The 20,065-nt window shown below is 65.0% G+C and overlaps 2 protein-coding genes across 2 annotated transcripts; both read right to left on the bottom strand.

Moving 5' to 3' along the window:
* Positions 1–3,954: 3,954 nt before the first annotated feature.
* SCRT1 (scratch family transcriptional repressor 1) lies at positions 3,955–7,212 on the bottom strand. The gene is made up of 2 exons (XM_045860934.1): positions 6,754–7,212; positions 3,955–4,907 (listed from the first exon to the last, which is right to left on the bottom strand). Exons 1-2 carry the CDS (start codon positions 6,866–6,868, stop codon positions 3,955–3,957), a joined length of 1,068 nt encoding a protein of 355 aa, XP_045716890.1. The 5' UTR covers positions 6,869–7,212.
* Positions 7,213–17,994: 10,782 nt separating this feature from the next.
* On the bottom strand, positions 17,995–19,847 carry TMEM249 (transmembrane protein 249). Its single transcript, XM_045860975.1, has 6 exons — positions 19,839–19,847; positions 19,269–19,515; positions 19,003–19,097; positions 18,715–18,910; positions 18,473–18,558; positions 17,995–18,192 (listed from the first exon to the last, which is right to left on the bottom strand). The coding sequence occupies exons 1-6, from the start codon at positions 19,845–19,847 to the stop codon at positions 18,004–18,006; spliced, it is 822 nt and encodes a 273-aa protein (XP_045716931.1). The 3' UTR covers positions 17,995–18,003.
* Positions 19,848–20,065: the final 218 nt, after the last annotated feature.

Raw genomic sequence — 20,065 nt, forward strand, 5'->3', positions numbered from 1 at the left:
CCAGAAGGATGGCCCGGGCGGGCACGCGGACTGGAGAAGAAGGCCAACGGCTCAGGCTACCAGTAGGCTCGCAGAGGCCGAGCACCATAGCCAACGAGAAGTGCAGGGTCCGAAGGAGGTGGATGAGAGTGTCCTCGTCCTGGTTCCCAGCGGTCTGCTGGCAAGTGGCGGTGGGGTGACGTGTCCAGAATGTACCGGGGACGGGGCTTAGGGGGAAGCCAAGGTTCCCGCACTGGAGTGGAGAGCAGAAAAAGGCAGGGCCGCGCGAGCCAATGGGAAGGCACGGACTGTGAGCGCACCAATGAGGCAGAACCTGGGTACCGGCAGGGGACTTGGGGGGCGGGGCCCATGTAAGCCCCACCCCGAGCAGCAGGCCCACGCGTTCTGACCTGCTGCAGGTCAAGCTCCCCTACTGTCCACCGGATGGAGTCTGGGTGGACCCACCCCCTGCAGCCGTGCTGCCCTTGTGCTGACCTAGTTTAACCAAATGTCTCCAGGACTCTGGGCCTCTCAGCTCCTGCCTGTCTATGGGGGTGTCCGGGGGCATTGCTGGGGTAAGGGATCCCTGTCCCTGGGCTGTCCCCACCCATTACAGCCCCACCCCTCATCTCCCCGACTCGACTCATCCTCTCCAGAGCCCGAGGGCTGTGGGTGGCTGCGGAAGCCTCGCTGGCCCTGGGCACCTCCTCCCCAGGACCGCGGAGGCCTCTCCTCAGACTGCGGGAACCTATCCCCCAAGTCTGAGGGCCTGGACGTGGGCAGAGGGCTGCAGGAAGGATCGGGCCTCACACCCTTTTCACCCTGTTCCACCCCCATTTTCTCCACTGGCCTCCAGAGGCCTCGCTGGAGGCTGCCAGTTCCGCTGGGGCAGCAGGAGCCCCTCCCGGGATCGTGGGGGCAGCTCAGGGCCATCGCACCGCAGGTGCTGCCGTGCCTGCCCTGGCCATTCGGGAACCGCCCGGAGCCGGGCCTGCCACGGGCTGGGTCCCTGGCTCCTCCAGCTCCTGGCACAGAGTAGATTCACCTGCCACAGGAGAAGTGCCCAGTGCTTTGCCTCTGGGAGAGGGATGCCCCTGGGGCTTGAAGCCCCACCCCCCCACCCCGGGGTGGTGCACCCTAGCCAAAGGCAGCAGCGTGCCCCCAGGGCTGCGAGAACAGGGCTGTGCGAGCAGGTGGCACTGGGCCTGTGCCATCCGCACTCCAGGGCACAGCAACACCGGAACGCCCCCCCCGCCCCAGACGTCCCCTGCGGCGCGGGCCCAGCCCCGGATACACCAGCCCGACACTCCAAGTTCTATCAAGAGTGGCGTTTATTCTCCTCGTGGAGGTGCGGTGCTCCGGGGAGCTGGTGCTATTGTGCTTAGGAAGGAGGTCTGTCCGTCCGTCCGTCTGTCCGGCCGGCCCGGCCCCAAACGGGGGCGGAAGAGGGGCGCGGCCCGAGTAAAAATCCCGGCCTGTCCCGGGTGGGAGTATGTACAAGGCGGCGGGGCGCAGGCGGAGGTGGGGGCAGGGCGGGCCGGCGGCCGCAGCCCCCACCCGAGGGCCCCCGCATCTCGGGCCCTACTTGTAGAATCAGTACAAAATAGGTGCTACCTAAACGTTCCTTCTACCTGAATTCGCTAAGTCGGTTATTGTGCTGCTTAGTTATGGGGGCAGGAGGGGGCCCATGGCTTTCCACGGCGGCGCGGTATGGGGAGAAGCGGGAGGCCCTGGCCGGCCCACGGCCCTCCGGCCTTCTCCTTAGGTAGGTAGACAGGCGTGGGAGGGGAGGGTAGAGGGAGGGTGCCTGTGTGTGTGTGTGTGTGTGTGTGTGTGCATGCGGGTGTGCCCGACACAGGAGGGCAGGTCCCGGCCTGGGGGCTGTGTGGGTACCGAGCTGGGATGTAGGGGGTCTGGGATGTGGGCCCCGCTCTGCTGGGCCCTCGGGTCCCCCCCCCCCACCGTGCGGATGCAGCTGGGCAGCAGCGGGGCTTGGTGCCCACGGGGAGGGGGCCGACCAAGTCGTAAGCTCCAGCGTGCACCTTTCCATTTGTCCTGGGGCCCTGGCCCAGCAGGGCGGCGCTGGGAGCCAGAGCGTGGAGGTGCTGGGTGGGTGAGGGCGGCCTTGGCGGCCCTGGGCCCTGGGGTTCTAGGTGTTTGCCACCGGGCTGAGAACGCCAGGCCCAAGTCGAAGGCAGAGACCGACTGCGCCCAGCACTGTCCGGGGGGTGGAGAGGGTGGGGCGCGGGGTCGGGTCTAGGGATTCGGCCCCGTCTGCATCTGCCGCTGTCCCTGGCGCACCCAAGGGCGTCGAGCCCCTGTCGGAATATGCACGCCCCCCGCAGCTCGCCGCGGCCCCGGCAGACTCAGTAGTGGGCCTGGCACATAGTAGGTGCCCGATGAACGGTCAATGGGTGATGGACAGCTGAAGGAGGGGTTTAGGGGGCAACCGTCCCCCCCCCCGCCCCTGGAACCGTTACACCGCCGGGCTCTGCCGTGGGAGGGGGGCGGGCGGGGCGGGTGGGGAGTGGGAGGGGGGAGAAAGTCTGCGCGTCCGGCCCCGCGCAGCGTCCCTGATCTAGGGCCTAAGGGGCGTGGGCAGGGCAGGGGGATACCTGATTCTCAGTAACTCTAGAGGCGGCGGCAGCTTCGCATGCAGTGCGCATTATTGCTCTATAGTCAGCATCGGACTAACTAAGAGGGGGAGGGAACGGGCAGCCCCGGGAAGGGAGGGGAGGAGGGTTGGGGCTGCATGCAGTGACGTCACAAAGGCGGCGGCCAATGGGGCGGGCCCTTGGGGCGGAGTCGCCGCCGAGGCTTTGGCATAGACGGGCGAGAGTTGGCAACAGAGTGGGGGAGGGGCCTGGGGCTCGGGGGAGGGGCCGGCCTCCGAGAGGCGGGGCCTGAGGCTCCCAGGAGGCGGGGCCCAGGCGGTGGCGGGGTTCGGGGGGGCGGGGAAAGTGATCCTGGACATCCCAAGCCCCGGGCGTCGGTGGGAAGGATGGGGCGTCAGCGCCCCTTCCCTGACCCGAGTGCAATCTGTTCATAAATAAAACGTACAAATACAGAAAGGAAGAAACCCGACGCATCCGCAACCCCCCCAGGGGGCTCTACCCGCGAAGCGAATACCGAGAGGCGTGGAGAGGCCCGTGCCCAGGCCTGCCTGCCGGGCCCCAGGAATCCGTCCTCCAACGCGGGGCGCCCGGGCACGAGGGAGGGAGCCCCGGGGCTGGGCGGGAGCGGGGGATCGGAGGAGGTCGGATAAGTCCATGCGATTCGATATGCGTCATTATATTCGTTATGGAGGACAGAGCCCGGGAAGCTGGGCTGGAAGAATTCGATTTGGCAGAGGAGGCGAGGCGAGGGTGAGGGAGCGGCTCGGACTGAGGCCCCCGAGGGAATCCGAGGGGAAGGGCGCCGCTGTCCTCCTCCCTCCCCGGTCCTCGACGCCCTGGCACTCCGGGGGTCAGCGAGGGCTGAGGAGTGGCGATGCCGCGGCAGGCCGCGCTCCTGCTCCTTCCGGGCCTGTGGCTGGGGAGGGGCCGGCTCCCTGGACGTCTGGGCCGCAGGCCTGGCCCTGGAAGGCGTGGGAAGGGGTGGGGAAGACCTGAGTCTCTGCGACAAGATCCAGGGGCGCAGAGGAGGGAGGAGGGGGCGCTCCCTACCTCACCCCACCCCCGTCTTCAGAAACCTAACTCGGAGATGAGGTTCGGTTCTGGGTCTCCTCGACCCTATTGCTGGGAAAAAGCCTGGGGCACCCTGAAGGGGAAGGGAGGGAGCTCGGGGTGGGTCTCCCCTCGGGACCCTATTGCTTGAAGGGGCCGGCGAGGCCCCTGTCGGGCGGGGCGGGGCCCCCTCCCCCTATTGCTGTGAGGAGGGGCCCACCCTCCCGCCCCTCCACCCGAGCGCCGGCGGAAACTTCCCTGGGGGCCTATATTGCTGCGAGCCGACCCAGCTGACCGAGGCGCCGCCGCCCTAGGCCTGCACGGGGCTGAGCTGCGGTGCGGCCGGCGCGGGGGCCGCGGGGCCGCCGCCGCCGCCGCCGCCGCCGCCGCCGGCGCCGCCCTTGAAGCAGGCGGACTCGTAGTGCTTGTTGAGATAGGACTTGAGCGCGAAGCTCTTCTTGCAGCGCTTGCACTGGAAGTGCTTGAAGGCCGAGTGCGTCTGCATGTGCGCGCGCAGGTTGGAGCGGTCGGCGAAGGCCTTGCCGCAGTGCGCGCAGCCGAAGGGCTTCTCGCCGGTGTGCGAGCGCATGTGGCCCTGCAGCAGCCAGGGCCGCGAGAAGGCCTTGCCGCACACGCCGCACTTGTGGCGCAGGTCGTGCGTGAGCAGGTGCATGGCCATGGCCGGCATGGACACGTACACCTTGCCGCACGTCGGGCAGCGCCGCGCCAGCTGACTGTCCAGGCTGCGGTGCGTCTGCTTGTGGCGGCTCAGGTTCGACGACGTGGCGTACGTTTTCCCGCACTCGCCGCAGGCGTGCCGGCCCCCTGCGCCGCCGGCCCCGGGCCCCGCGCGGGCCTCGGTGCCCGCCCCTGCGCGTGTGCTCGCCCGGCCGCCGGACCCCACGGCGCGCGCACCTGCCACAGCCCCGCCTCCGCCGCCGTCGCCGTCGGGGGCCGAGGCCGTGGAGGGGGCGGCGGCGGCGTTGGCATTGGCGGCCTTGCGGCGCGAGCGCCCGTCGGTGATGAAGAAGGCGTCGGCCGCGTAGCCCTCGCTGACGGCCGCGTCGCCGTTGATGTAGCCGCCCGCCGCCGTGGCCAGCTCCGGGCGCGGGGTGGGCGGCGGCGCCGAGCCCACGGCCGCCGGGCCCAGCTCCCCCCGTACCGCCGCAGCGTACATGGGCTCCGGGGACGGCCCTTTAAGCAAGGCCGCCTCGGTGTCGCCATCGTAGACGGAGGCAGGACCCGCGTAGTCGTTGAGGTATCCTGAGGTCCGAGGCGAACAGACAGGCAGACAGACAGCGGGGAAGGAACCGGGCAGCGGGCGAGACACACACGGGCGGGCGGCGGGAGACGCCGGGGTCCGGAAAGAAGGGAGCGGGAGAAGGACAAAGGGGAAGGGGCCGGGGGGCCCGCGGGGCAGGAGGGCGAAGGCGGCAGGGAGGGGAAGAGAGGAGAGGAGAGGAGAGATGAGACCCAGTCCGGCCCAGCTCCGCCCCCGCCTCCCGCCGGCCCCACCCTCGCAGAGGGAGGAAGACGCGCATCTTCGGCGCGGCTGCCCCCCTTCCGCGGAGCCTCAAGGTCAGGGGGGAGGGGCGGCGCTTCCCTCGCCCTCCTTCCCCTTCCCCTCCCCCTCGGGTTCTCCCCACTTCAGCAGTTTTCTCTGATTATGCAACACACTGCAGACCCGCAGCGCACAAAGCCGGCGGCTCCTGCCCAGGGACCCCGCCGCTGCGGCCTCTCGGGGTTCCCACCGGCTCTCCCCGCGGGCCCGCTCCCAGCCTGGACGCTGCCCCTCTCCGGTGCTCTAGGTCCCACAGTGAGCCCTGGGGACGCGCTCCTCCCGCGGGCCCGGAGCCCCCCCTAGCCCCACCCTCTCACCTCCCTCACTGGGCTGGACCCCTTCTGGTTCCCGACCTCTGTCTCTCCCTGCACTTTCTCCGGTCACCCTGCACCCTTGGGTCCCGCCTTGTCCCCGTTGCCCTTCTCCCCTGGCCCTAACCCCCGCGGGGGCCTTCCCGAGACGGGCCAGGCAGCCAGGGCGTCCACCAGGGCACACCTTCCCAGCGACAGGACGCCGGTCACTGCAGTTGCTCCCCGGCAAGTGAGGTCTCTCAGCCTCAGTCACGGACGCACACTCAACACCAGGCGGACTCTGGCTCCTTCGGGGCCACCGCAGCCACCAGCAGCCCTGGAGCCCCCCCCCCCACACACACACACACAGGGGGCCGCACGCCGGCCCCGGGACACCGCAGCCGCCCGCACAGACCCTCGGCAGGGCTGCCAGTCACATGGGCGCACAGTGGCCCCGGAGTCACATGGCCCCAGGTAGTGGCACACAGGCAGGCACACACTCACACGGGGTCACACACACGCGCAGTCACATGGCCACACGCAGTCACATGGGCGCACACACAGGTTCGTGCTCCTGCAGGTCACACTTGTCCTGCCGCCCCGTGTTGCTGGCACCCCGGCACCCTGGCCCGCGTGCCAGCAGTTGTCCTTGAACTTGGGGGCCCGCACACAAAGAGCTTCCCCCTGCCTGCGGCACTCGGACCTCCCCTGCCCGCGTCCTTCTTCCTGGCCCTGGCTTCGGGGAGGACCCTGCCGCTGCCTCTGCTGGCATCTGCACCTGACAGGTGGGCGGCCCCGCCGGACCCGTGGTGCCTGCTCCCTGGAGCTCACCCCTGCCCCTGCTGGCCCCGGCAGGCGGTCCGGGGAAGAGCAGAGGGTGCCCGGCAGGCCCCGGTTTCTGGGTGTGGGGCCTGTCCCGGCAGCAGGGGTCCCTGCGGCGTGGGCCCCAGTGCGGGTCAGTGTCGTCGGGGTCTGCAGGCGCCCCCTGCTCCCCACCCTCTCTCAGCGCTGACACTTTCGCTGTCCAGCCGGCCGTGGGCCAGCTCTGGTCTGGTTCTGGTCTGACTCTGCGCTCCCCTCTCCCCGCCCCCATCTTCTTCCACTCCGCGGTCGGGGTTCAGCCACCGCCTCCCGCCGGTCCGCTTCCCCAGGGTCTGTCGCCCGGGGCCCCTGCCCCTCCCCCGGGCCCGCCGGCCCGCCACCCCTCTCGCCTCTGCCCAGGGCCCCCCGCCGCCCCCGGCCTCAGCCCGGCTCGCACCTTTCTCGTGCAGTCGCACGCCGAGGTCGCCGCGGGCGCGCCCGTAGGAGCTCTCGAGGTCCGCCGAGGAGAACGTGTCAAGTTTGACCTTCTTGACCAGGAAGGACCTGGGCATGGTTCCTGCGGGGCTCCGGCGCTGCGGGCCTGCGGAGCCGGGGCGCGGGGGGGCTGCGGCCGCGGCGAGGCCCCGTCACCATCCGAGGAGCGGCGGGAGGCAGCGCGGGTCCCCGCTCCGGCCTTCGGGTGCTGCGGCAGGAGCGCCTCCGCCTCCGCCCCTTCCTTCCTCCTGGCTCCGCTCTTCGCCCGTCGGCTCTGGTCTCTTCTCTCCCTTCCCTCCTTCCTCTCCTCCTTCCTCCTTCCTCCTTCCTTCCTTCCTTCCTTCCTTCCTTCCTTCCTTCCTTCCTTCCTTCCCTCCTCTGGTCCCGGCTTCCCAGCCCGCAGTGCCGCCCCTGGACAGGCGGGGGAGGAGGCTGGGGGGGCGGGAGGGGGGAGCGGCTCCGTCCCGGGCCCGGAGGCTGCGGGTGGGTGCAGGGCTGGCCCGGCTCCGCGGCCCCCTTCCCCTCCCCCCCGCCGCCGCGGCGGAGCCTCAGTCAGCGACCCCCCATGTCCCCGGGGGTGGCGGCGCCGGGCCCGGCGAACACGGCGGCGGCGGCGGGAGCGGCGGCAGCTTCAGCACCGCGGCCAGCGCCGGCCCGGCCAGCACCTCGGCCAGCGACCGGGCGCGCTCTGCCGGCGCGGGCGGCGAGGGGCGGGCCGCGGGGGCTCGGCCGCCGGGCGGGGGTCCTCGGCGGGGGTCTCCGGGAGGCTCGCTTTATTGTTCTGCAGCCCGAGCGAGCGGCGGCGGCGGCGGCGGCGGCGGCGGGCGGGGGGCGGGGGTCCTCGGGGGGAGGGGTGCGCAGGGAGGGCGGGCCGAGGGAGAGGGGTGGGGGGAGACGGGGGCTCCGGGGGCGGGGCTCGGCGCTCGGACAGCTCCCGGGCCCGGCCTCCTGCGCCCGCCGCCGCCTCTGCCTGCGGCCCGGCCCAGCCTCCGGCTTTTAAAGCCGGGGAGCAGCGGGAGGGGGCGGGCGGCGGGGCGGCGGAAGTGGCTGCGCTGGGCCGGGCCGGGCCGGGGTCTCCTGGGAAGGGTCCTGGGGACGCCGCGGCCCCCGCACTCGGTGGTTCCCCGCGCAGCCCCGGGATCGGCAGCCCGCGACCCGCGGCATTGTCGGGGGTGGGGGGGACGGGGCGACCGGCCGGGGACCCACGAGCCCGGGACTTGGGGTCTTTCGGGAAGGGAGCCGGGGCGACCTCAGGCTGGTCCCGCGCGCGCGCCCGCCCACTTTCGGGGCGAAGGCCAGGGACCCGCAGGGGCGGGCGGGGCGGGCGGGGCGGGCGCGGGTGCTGAGGCAGCGGAAGCGCAGCGACAGGCTCCGCGCGCGCCCCGTGCCGCAGTGTCTCCCTGCCCCTCGGTCACCCGGGCTGACCCCGCGCCCGCGGGCGAGGCTCCCTCCGCCCGCCGCTCTCCCAAGGGGCCGAGGCCGCGCGCGGCGGCGACCGGGCGAGCGGCGCGCGCGGCGGAACGGGGGCTGCCCGGCCCGGGCTCCAGAAATGCGGCTCCGCTGGTGGCATCCCGCCCCTCCGCGCGGCTGCAGCCCCCACCCCCACCCCGCGGCCTGGTAACCAGGCGGGGAACCCTGCCCGCGGCCGCCCACCCCGAGATTGCGGCCCCCATGACGTCAGGCCCCGCAGCCAATGGCGGGGCGCGAGGGTGCGGGGTTGGGGGGGCCGTCTCCGAGCCGCACAATGGCAGCGCGCGGGGACATGCGTCCCTCATTAGGGCTCGGAGCCGCCATTGTCCCTTCTCCCGCCCCCGCCGGGCCGGGCGGTCCGGGTCTCCGCCGTCGGAGCGCGCGCCCCTGCGGCCTGCGGTCGCCGGGGGCCAAGGTCGCTGGGGTGGCTCCGGGCGCAGCGGAGCCGGGAGCTCGGGCAAGGCCGGGGTGCGCGCGCCCCCGTCGCTGCACACGGTGACCTTGTGCGGGGCCCGCGAGCACCGGCCGGGAGCGCGCGGCGGCCGGCCGCGTCGGGGGCGCGCGTGCGGGGGCGTGCGGAGATTGCTGAGCTCAGCGCCCGGTGCAGCCCGCACTGCGCCCCGCTTCCCCCCGCGTCTCCGCCCAGGAGCCGTGCGAGGGTGGGTGCGCGCCAGCGCGGCGCCGGGACGCGGCGGAGACCGCGGGCCTGCTTTGTGGCCGGCGGCCCGGGCCGTGGCGGCGGCGGAATATTCATCTTGCGTGGCAGGCGCTCCCGAGGGGCGGGGGAGGAGCGCAGCCGCCCCCTTATCGCCGAGCCGCAGCCGGCGAGGTCCGAAGTGGGGGCGGGTACCGGGATCTTCATCCATCGAGCCGCTGGTCCTCGCTCCCTCCCAGGGGGGCTCGGCCGAGGCGCAGCCGGAGGCTCGGGGCCAATTAGCATTTTGATTGCGGGACTGGGGGCTCATCTGGACCGAGGCCTAATTACGGGACGAGCCCTCCAGGTGCTGGCGGCACGTGCCAGGCTCCGTCCGTCACCTCGCGCTGCCGCCGCCGCCTCCCGAGCACCCCGCCCCACGGCTGCTCCCCGACCACACCGCCGCCCCCTCCGTTAGCCCCGTCGCCCTGTCGCTCTGGCCCTGACCTTCGTCCCTCCGTCTTCACCTCTTTCCTCTGTCGCCCTTCACTGCCCCCCGCTGTCCGCGTCCGCTCGCTGTGCCCGGCCCGGCCTCCCTCCGTCAGTCTCCCCAGCCCCTTGGCCCCCCAACCCTCTCCAAAGAGGAGGTGTCGGGGCCCTGACACATGTGCCCCGCCACCGGGTGCTCCCGAGGGGGCCGTTCGGACGGCCCTTGCCCTCGCCCTCTGCTGGAGCTCACAACCCCTTGGGGCGCGCGGCGGGGAGGGGCAGCTGGGCCCAGGCTCTGGCCATCGGTCCGAAGCCTCCTGGGTGCGCAGCGCACATGTGCCGCCTCAATTACTTGGCCTCCTCGCCCCGACCCTCCGCCCCATCCCGAGGTCCTTGGGCCCGGCCCTGGGGTCCAGCGAGGAGGGGCTGGGAAAGGACAGTTGGTGATTCTCGCTCCTTTGGAAAGTTCCAGCCCTGGTCCTCCGGGCCGTCCTGCATTTCTGCCTCTCAGAGCTGGAGCGTGGGAGGGGCTTCATTGCTGCAGAGGAGACTGGGGTCCCCAGGCAACTCCACTGCGCCCCCCAGCAGACCCAGCTTTGAGCCCTGGGGACTCTGCCCCCCAGTCCTGGTGCACAGCACTGCCGGGCCCAGCCCCTCGTCCAGATGGGGCTGGGGAGATGTCCCTTTGATGCCCCTCTGCCTCCCGCTGCTTCTGGGTGTGCCGCCTCCGGTCCTGAGCAGGTCCCCTGTCGCTGAAAGGCTAGGCTTCGAGGCAGACTCCAAGTGCTGTGTGGCCAGCCCTGCCCCAGCAGAGCCAGGAGGCCTGCCTGTGCCCACCAAGGGCCCTGTTGTCACCTTCCACCCCCCTCCCTCTGTCCTAGGCAGCCCCAGCCCAGCCCAGGCCGGCCTAGAGGGTCCACTCCTGGACATCTCCCTCCCTGGCTGCCAGGACCGGACCTTGGCTCCCTGGCACCTCAGCGGCCCCAGGCTTCTCTTCTTTCGCAGAACAGGGGGGCGGGGTGTCTTTCCTTCCCAGAAGCACACTGGTGTCCTGGGTGGAGAGCTGTGGCCCCTGGCCTGCTGCTGCTGGCTCAACCCCCTTTCCCGCTGTGAAACGGGACTCGGGGCCCTGCAGTGCCTCCCCGCCTGCAGCCCAGGGCCAAAGAATTGCTGCACCTTTCAAGCCTCCCTCCCTCTCAGTGATGGGGATCGTGCCCTCCAGGCCACAGCAGGGCCTGTCTCTGGGCTTTGTTGGGACAGGCCGGGGTGGGTGTGGGCGCTGTCGACAAGAACTCGGAGATGTGGGCACGTCTGGAGCCATTTCTGCCTACACCGCGAAGACCTGCACCGAACTCCAGGCTGTGCTCGGCCGGGCGAGGCGATGGATGGCAGCAGATGCTGGCCGCTGTGCTCCTGGGGCCCACAGCCAAGCCCAGGACGAGAAGCTGCTCAGAGTGAAAGGTGGCCCAGGCGGGCGACAGTCGTGATGGGGAAAGCAGGAGGAGAGGCAGGGGAAGGCTGCTGAGAATCCAGAGTGTGGGGAGAAGCCAACTGTGGAGTGTGCGGCCGGGAGCCCTAGGCCACAGAGGTGTGGGTGTTTGAGGAACGTTCCGGAGTCTGGGGAAAGAACCACCTGAAAGGATGAGAAGGAGCAGCCCCTGGAGCTCACGCAGGGCGGGGAACTCGCCAACCACAGGGTTTCCTCCACCGAGGGCAAAACTAACCCTACACAAAACCCCATGTGAGGCCCCTAACCAAGATTAGCAGCAAGGCCTGAAGGGGGTCACACGATTTCTTTCTTTTTAAAAATATTTTATTCATTTTTAGAGAGAGGGGAAGGGAAGGAGAAAGAGGGAGAAAAACATCAATGTGTGGTTGCCCTGACCAGGAATCAAACCGGTGACCATTTGGTTCATAGGCTAGTGCTCAATCTACCAAACCACACCAGCCAAAACTTTTGTATATATATATGATTTTATTTATTTATTTTTTTGGAGAGGGGAAGGAAGAGAGGGAGAGAGACATCATTGTGTGGTTGCCTCTCGAATGCCCCCACTGAGGACCTGGCCTGCAACCCAAGCATGTGCCCTAGACCGGGAATTGAACCGATGACTCTCTGATTCGCAGGCCAGTGCTCGGCCACTGAGCCCCACCAGCCAGGGCTGGGCGCACACGGTTTCTGATCAGGCTGCATTGCAGGGCCAACGTCAGGGTCGTTCGTAGGAAGACACACCATCTGGAGCCCAACAACGTGCAGTTCACATGTGGCTGCCAGCGCTGAAACTGCCAGGTGGTCACAGAGCCAGGAAACCACTGCTCAAAACGAGGAGCAGAATCCACAGCCAGAGCTGAGCCAGAACCGGCACAGGGGATGGGATTTGTGGACAAGGGCGTCACCATGGTTGGGGCTCCATCCCAGTCCTGGGGGCTGGAGGAAAGACTGAACGTGTCTTTTTTTTTTTTTAAGATTTTATTTATTTTCAGAGAGGGAAGGAAGGGAGATAGAGAGAGAGAGAAACATCAATGTGCGGTTGCGGGGGGCCATGGCCTGCAACCCAGGCATGTGCCCTGACTGGGAATCGAACCTGCGACATTTTGGTTTGCAGCCCGCGCTCAATCCACTGAGCTACGCCAGCCAGGGCTGAACATATCTTTTTTAAAAAACCCTCACCTGAGGATATATTTATTGATTTTAGAGAGAGAAGAAGGGGGAGAGGGAGGGAGAGAGAGAAAGAGAGACATCGATATGAGACAGAAACATTGATGGGTTGCTTCTCATAAGCTCCCTGACCAGGGACTGAGCCCACGCCCTAGGCATGCGCCCTGACTGGGAGTCCAACACGCAACCTTCTGGTGCAGGGACAGTGCTCCAACCCGCTGAGCCACCCGGCCAGGGCGGGACTGAAGATGTTAAGGAGAGACATGGAAGGTATCAGAAAGACCCAAGCGGAATTTCTAGAAATGGACATTGCAATGGCTGAGATGAATAAAAACACACAAGAAGGAATTGATACATTAGAGTCTGCAGATGAGTGGAACTGAAGACCTACAATAAAAGTGACCCAAAGTAAAACCCAGCAGGGGGAAGAAAAGGACAGAGTCTCAGGGAGCTGTGGCACAGGCTCAAGGGGCCCCAGACACACGCAGCGGAGTCCAGAAAGGACGGAGGGACTGGAGAAAATACTGGTAGAAATGGTGGCCAAAATGTTTTCAGATTTAATGGAAATGATAAACTCATGGATCCAAGAAGGTCAACAACGCCCAAGCACACGCTATGGGAGGAAAATCACATCAGGCCACATCCTAATCCGACGACAAAGGGAAATGTTACGAGCAGCAGACAGAGGCCCTGGCCGGGCAGCTCGGCTGGTTGGGAGTGTCACCCTGATACACCAAGGCTTCGGGTGTGGCCCCCACTCAGGAAGACCGAGTGCAAGAATCAACCAACGAGTGCACAGATCAGCAGAAACCAACATCTCTCTCTTTCTCAACTCAGTAAAGGACGTGCCGCTTACCTAGAACCCGATACCCAGGGGAAATATGTTTCAGAAACACAAGTGGCACGGACTTTTCAGACACACAGAAGCTGTGAGAGCTCGCCCCCCGGGGGCCTAGCCCACAGGAGATCCTAAAGGGAGGGACTCCCGGTGAAAATCTACGTCCTCAGAAGTGAAAAGTGTGGAAATTATATGACAGTGGGTACATGTAATAAAGACTTTGTTTCTTGTTATTGAAGATACTCAACTGCCCTGGCTGGTGTGACTCAGTGGATTGGGCGCTGGCCTGTGAACCACAGGCGCCTTCCTGGGCAGGGCACGTGCCTGGGCTGTGGGCCCGGTCCCCAGCTGGGGGCCTGACAGAGGCAACTGATCAGTGTTTCTCTCCCTGTCTTCCCTTCTAAAAATAAATAAAATCTTTTTAAATATATTTTATTGATTATGCTATTACAGTTGTCCCATTTTCCCCTTCACTCCCTTCCACCCTGCCCACCCTCTCCCACCCACATTCCCCCCCTTTAGTTCATGTCCATGTGTCATAAGTTCTTTAGCTTCTACATTTCCCATCCTATTCTTGCCCTCCCCCCGTCTATTTTCAACCTATTGTCTATGCTACTTATTCTCTATATCTTTTCCCCCTCTCTCCTCCTCCCACTCCCCTGGTGCTAACCCTCCATGTGATCTTCATTTCTGTGGTTCTGTTCCTGTTCCAGTTGTTTGCTTAGTTGTAGTTTTTGTTTTAGGCGTGGTTGTTAATGATTGTGAGTTTGCTATCTTTTTTACTGTTCATATTTTTTTATCTTCTTTTTCTTAGATAAGTCCCTTTAACATTTCATATAATAAGGGCTTGGTGATGATGAACTCCTTTAACTTGGCCTTATCTGAGAAGCACTTTATTTCCCCTTCCATTCTAAATGAAAGCTTTGCTGGATAAAGCAATCTTGGATGCAGGTCCTTGCCTTTCATGACTTTGAATACTTCTTTCCAGCCCCTTCTTGCCTGCAAGGTCTCTTCTGAGAAATCAGCTGACATTCTGATGGGAACTCCTTTGTAGGCAACTGTCCCCTTATCTCTTGCTGCTTCTAGAATTCTCTCCTTCATTTTTACCTTGGGTAATGTAATTATGATGTGCCTTGACATGTTCCTCCTTAGGTCCAACCTCTTTGGGACTCTCTGAGCTTCCTGGACTTCCTGAAAGTCTATTTCCTTTGTCAGATTGGGGAAGTTCTCCTTTATTATTTGTTAAAATAACTTTTCCACTTGTTGCTCTTCCTCTTCCCCTTCTGGTACCCTTATAATTTGGATGTTGGAACATTTAAAGATGTCCTGGAGGTCCCTAAGCCTCTCCTAATTTTTTTTGATTTCTTGTTTCTTCATTCTTTTCTGTTTGGTTGTTCCTTTCTTCCTTCTAGTTCCTTCCATTGATTTGAAACCCAGTTTTCTTTCCATCACTATTGGTTCCCTGTGCATTTTCCTTCATTTCTATTATTATAGCCTGCATTTGTTCATCTAAGTTATGACCAAAGTCAACCAATTCTGTGAGCATCCTGATCACCAGTGCTTTGAACTGTGCATCTGATAGGTTGGCTATCTCTCGGACACTTAAAAAAACTGACACTGGAGCTTTTAATTCTGTTTGAGCCATCTTTTTTATTTATTTTTTTTTTCCTTTTTGGTCTGGTCACGCCTATTACGCATGAGGGGCGGAGCCTTAGGTGTTCACCAGGGCAGAGCACCTCAGTCGCTGGGTTGTGACATCATATGTGGGGGCGGAGTCCAAGAGGGAACAATGGCGCCCGCTCCGCTCTCTCTAGGACTTCAGTCCCCTGTGCCGCTTCCCACAAGCAAATTGGACCCTTCTGGTGCTGATTCCCGGGGTGGGTGGGCGTGTGTACTTTCTAGGACTCTGTGGGTCTCCCAAAGGAGCTCTCCTGTGAGGCTGAGAGAATCTCCCGGCACCTCAACCCCCACAGGTGTTTTCAGTTGGTGCTTTTAGGCTTTGTTTCTCGGCGCTGGGTCCCTGGGTTGCGCGGTCTGTGTCGCTGCCCATTTTTTCCTGGTTTATCTGCGCTCAAAGGTGTGACTGCGGACAGCCAGCTGCCTTGTGCACCTCACTGGGTCTGCTTGTGGCCTCCCGTGTCCAGGATCTGCCACCAGGTTCGTCAGCTGCCCCTGCGTGTCTGGGGTCCACCAACTGCCGCCTGCACCCTGTGCGCCCGCCTCTGCCAGCCACCGCTTTTTCCTGCCGGGACCCCTCGCCCCCTCTCCATAGACCTCGGACTCCGCCCCTCCTTACTGGACTGGATATATGGTAGTCAGGCTTCCGTTCGGTTCATTTCTCTCTGTTCTGGTTGTTTTTTGTTTGTCAATTCTTGTCGTCCTTAGTTTTGGTTGCTCGAGGAGGCACAGTGAGACCACCTATGCCTCCATCTTGGCTGGAAGTCAAAATAAATAAAATCTTTAAAAATAAACAAAAGATACTCAACTGGTTAAACAATAACAAAGTCAGGTGTGGGCTGCCCCCTTCTCATTTTCCCCAAACCCCTTATTTTCCCATGAAGAACATTTTCTTCATTCAATGAGGAATCCTTAAACCTCTGCATTCAGAATCTCCCAAATGCTCTCTTCTTTCCATTGTCTTCCTCCTGGCTTTTCTGTGAATGGGCTTAGTAACCAGCAGAGAACAAACAAACAAACAAACAACAACACCATATGTGTGGTTCATAACAAATGCAGGAGTAAGATGCACGCCGGGCGGCACAGGGGCCAGGAGGGACGATGGACGGACGTCAGTGTGCAGTCCAGGCACCAGTCGGCACGCCAGCAGCAGTTTCTCTGTCTCCCTTCGTTTCCATGGCTTTGGCCATTGCGAGGAGCACTGGTCCGTTTTGCAGAACGCGTCTCAGTTGGGGTCTGCCTGATGTGCGGGCGGTCGGCCGAGGGCCTGGGTGTGGAGGGGAGACCTCAGAGGCGAGTTGGTCACCACACCCCGGCAGAGGGCCCGCCCACGGGGCCCCCCACTGCTGACGCCGACCTCAGTCGCTCGGTGAAGGTGCTGTCTGCCAGGAGTTTCTTCTGTAAAAGTGCTGCTCTTCCTTTCCCATACCCTAGTCCAGCCATTTTCAACGGGTGTGCTGAACCTCCCCCAACTCAGACCTCCTGATTCCTCGGTCTCTCCTCTCCCGACCCCAGCCCCCGTGCCCAGGCCAGAAACCCTGGACTCACCCTGAGTCCCTCCCCTTTTCTCCTGCACCCTGCCTGCCAGCAGACCCGGCCTGCTGTGGCCTCAGACTGCGGCCTGGACCTGCCCGGGGTCTTCCCTATGCCCCTCTGCCCCTTCAGAGTCCCAGCTGCACTTCCCTCCCAGCCCCTCCCCCACAACCTCCCGGCCCACTCCCCTCCCTCCAGGACCCTCGTGCCTCTCTGCTCACAGCTCTCCCCTGGTTCCCGGTGGCAAAGAGCTGCAGCCTCCTGCCTCCCCGTCCTCCCCTTTCAGACCAGGCCATCTCCCTGCAGCGTCTTCGGCCCATCCAGCTCGGTCCTGCATCACACCCTCTGCCCAGGGCTCCACGGGCCCCCCAGCTGCTTGTATGAGTCGATGTGGCATCGTCCGGGAGACCCCACCCCCTGGCAGTAGAGAGGGTCTTCAGCCTGTGCACTGCAAACCCCATCCCCTCAGATGGCAGGGGGGTTTCAGGAGGGCAGGGAATTTGTGGATGAGACCAAGTCCCCAGCCTGAAGCCTCGCAGACCCCTCTGAGCAGCCTCCCGGAGTCAGACGAGCTGGCGTGCCCTTCTCACCCCTGTCCAAAGCTACCAGGCGGCCTGGGCACTGGGGGTCAGGCCGCAGGGCATCACCCAGCCAGCCTGGCTGCATGGCCCACACCCCACGCTCCTCACCTCCCCCACCACACGGTCCCCGCACTTCCAGTGCCAGGCTCTGCCCACCCTCTTGAGCCCGTCCCCTTGGTAAAAGCTGGGCACTGCCACTCTTGGGACGACTCGGACCCTATCTTCTGAGGGGCAGGCGTCCTGCACTGGTGCCCGGGACGGCCTAAAGCAGTTCCAGCAGCCCCTGGACCCTGCCCCAGGTGGGGGTGCTGGTGGGGGAAAGCCTCGGGACTGGAAGTCCACCCTGAGCCACGGTTCTGGGCAGGGCCAGCTCTAGGGGCAGGTGACCTCAGCAGCTGCACAAAGCCCTACGCTCAGAAGGGCCTGTGGCTTAACGCTCTAGTGTCACCTCATGGAAACGCTTCACAACTTTTTAACAAGGGGCTCCGCATGCTCACTCTGCCTGGGGCCCTGCAAATCACACAGCTGGTCCTGGCTCCAGGGGCGCTCAGCCGACACAGTGCGCCAAGACCTAATTCACCAGCAGGGCCACGAGGGAGGGTGTGACCAGGAAAACCAGGCGGACGGCGCCAGGCGTGCCTCCTGGGCCCCCGTGGCTCACTGCCTTCTCTGCTGCCACAGCAGCTCCTGGCACCCAGCGGGCAGGAACACCCACTGGATAAGGGGACAGGCACTGGGGTTCCAGCAGACACAAGGGCCTCCCCCCAGCTGGCGGTGAGCCCTGGCCTAGGGCTCTGCTGCAGGGACTTCCGGGCTGTCTAGTCCGGGGTGCACCTCCAGACACAGGGCTTGGACCTGTGGCTGTGCCCGGCCCCACTGCCGAGTGGACCAGGGACAGGCCCCTGACCCGGGCAGGACCCCTCAGATTTGGGCTCTGGGATTCTGCTTGCTGGTCAGCGTTGGAGGCCGGGCAGGACCGGCTCAGGGCTGCTGTCCCAGGGGGCAGAGCAGCCCATACCCCACCCCTCTCTGACGCTGGGTCCCCCCCCTCGGAGTCCTGGTGGTGCTCAGGCTTGAGTCCCACCCATACCCCCACCTCTCAGCTCGGACTCCCTGACAGCAGCCTGGAGGCCCTGGGAAGGGGGTGCTAGGAGGAGACCCTGGCAGGGGGCCTTCCCCACGCCTGGAGAGGAGACCACCGGGACTGAGCGGCAGCTTTACTGAGAGGAGGCCAGGGGTGGGGCCGGGCTGCGAGAGGAGCTGGAGGGGGAGGGGCAGGCCGACGGGCGAGGAGGGAAGGGGGGCAGGGCAGGGCGGGGCGGGCTGCAGGGTCACACGTCCAGGTCCAGGTCCGACTGGCAGCTTTTGTCGCAGGCCCTGGTCTTGCGCTGCCAGACCCTGGGGCTGACGGTGGTCCCCAGGGGCCAGTGGCGGACCACGTGCCGGTAGGACGTAGTCAGGCAGTCGAAGTAGTTAATGTTGAGCTTCCGGGCGATGTGACGGCCCAGGAATTCCATTTGCTGGGGGAGCGTGTGGCAGTCAGTTCCGGCTGGGGCAGGAGAGGCCCCACCGCCGCCCGACCCCTCCCAAGGCGTCCCCTTCCGTCGCCAGGCCGCACCGCCGGGCTTGCGGGTCAGCCCCAGCAGCGCCCACTCCACCACCGGCTCCAGCACAAAGGCCAGGCCAGGACTGCCTGCAGAATGGCCTCATCCTAAGACCTAAGCAGTGGTCAAGGTCACGTTGAGCCAAGGAAGGAGGGAGGGTCTGTCTGAGCCCAGGGCTGGCTGGGGCCGGACCCACCTCGTAGCGATCGGACAGCTGCACCAGCACCAGCGGCTCCAGCTTGTGGCCGCACAGAACCAGTTGGAAGAAGCACCTTCCATAAGCTAGCGGAGGGCAGGTAGCTCAGCCTGGGGGGCGTGGGAGGAGGCGGAAACTCGGGGGAGGGGCGGGGTCGGCGGGCTCCCAGGGAACGCGCAGCTCTGGCTTGCCTGCCCCCTTCCCTCGCACGCACTCCCCACGCCCGCCCCCGCGTGCGTCACCGTCAGAGCTGAGCGCCAGGCGCACGTAGAGCAGGTGCAAGGGTCCCTGAAACACGGTGTGGCCCTGGATGGAGAAGTTGTACATGCCGAGCTCTTGGTTCAGCACCAGGCGACGGCGCGGCAGAGATGAGATCATGATCCACAGGCCCACGGCCACCCCGTACGCGGGGAAGACCCACGTCTGCTGCTTCTGCACCTGTGGGCGCCGCGGGGAACATCTCAGCTCTGTTCTGGCCCCCGGGGAAGGTGGGGGGGGGTGTGAGGGGAGGCGGGCCCAGGAGCTCAGACCTGGTTCACCAAGCCGAAGCTGAGCAGGAAGAGGCCGACGAGAAAGAGCAGCATCCCCTTCCACAGAGTGTCCAGGTAGTACTCCAGCTGGAAGACTGCGGTGGCGCGGCCGGGGCGCGTGAGGACAGTCAGCCCCTGCTCTTCGCAGGAATGGCGGCACCAGGGCTCCGCCTCGGACACCAAGCATCTGCTGGCCCCGCCCCAGCCGCCCCCTACTCAGTCCCAGGCCCCACCCCTGCATCGCGGCCCCGCCCAGACGCGCGCACCGTTGGGCTGCAGCTCCGTGAAAGGGTAGAAGCTGTTGCTCTTGAGGCGCTTAGCCAGGTGGCGCTCGTTGCAAAAGAGTCCTAGGTTCCAGAGCTGGAAGCGCTTTCCGAAGGAAGACCTGGAAAGGCCGCTGATCCAGCCGTTGGAGGCCTGGGCCTGGGTCAGGCACAGGAGGTCAGCTGGGCGGCGAGTCGGCGCCACCCACTGCCCACAGTTGCGCTCGTACCGGGAAGAAAGTTTCCAGGGCTGCGGTCCAGGAAGGAGCAGGAGCTCACAGGCGACAAGCAGGGGAGCAGAGCGACACCAGGTGGCGGCGGCCCAGACTGGGCTGCGGCTCGCGTTCTAGAACCTTGAGGTGGTGGGTTCTAGAAGGGTCCATACTGTTGATTACCCCTTCTTAGTAGGGTCTCCTGGCCAGGTCACTATGGTGGGCATTCACTTCCCTGCTGGTCCTGCCACACCCACGGAAGGCTCCCCGTAAAGCCTGGTTCAAATCCTTAACTGAAGGATGGGGTGGTGGGACGCCTCAGCCCTAAGGTGCACAGAAATCTGTACGCAGTGTACCTCACAAAACCCATGGCTGAGCCGCCCCCCCACCACATCTGCCCAGGCCAGAGCCTCACACACAACCACACACAGCCCACTGAGGCGTCCCCCAAAGCAGACCCTCGCACACTGAGCTCAGGATTCCAGCCCAGCAGTGAGCCCTGGGGTCACCCCCCAAAAACAGCACAGGCTCCAGGCAGCTCTAGCTGCGAGGGGCTCCCTCAGGTATGAGCCCTGTCCCCTCACTCCA

The sequence above is a fragment of the Phyllostomus hastatus genome, unplaced genomic scaffold, assembly GCF_019186645.2.
Source record: "Phyllostomus hastatus isolate PE091 unplaced genomic scaffold, TTU_PhHast_1.1 phas_scaffold_21, whole genome shotgun sequence".
Classification (NCBI taxonomy): Eukaryota; Metazoa; Chordata; class Mammalia; order Chiroptera; family Phyllostomidae; genus Phyllostomus; species Phyllostomus hastatus.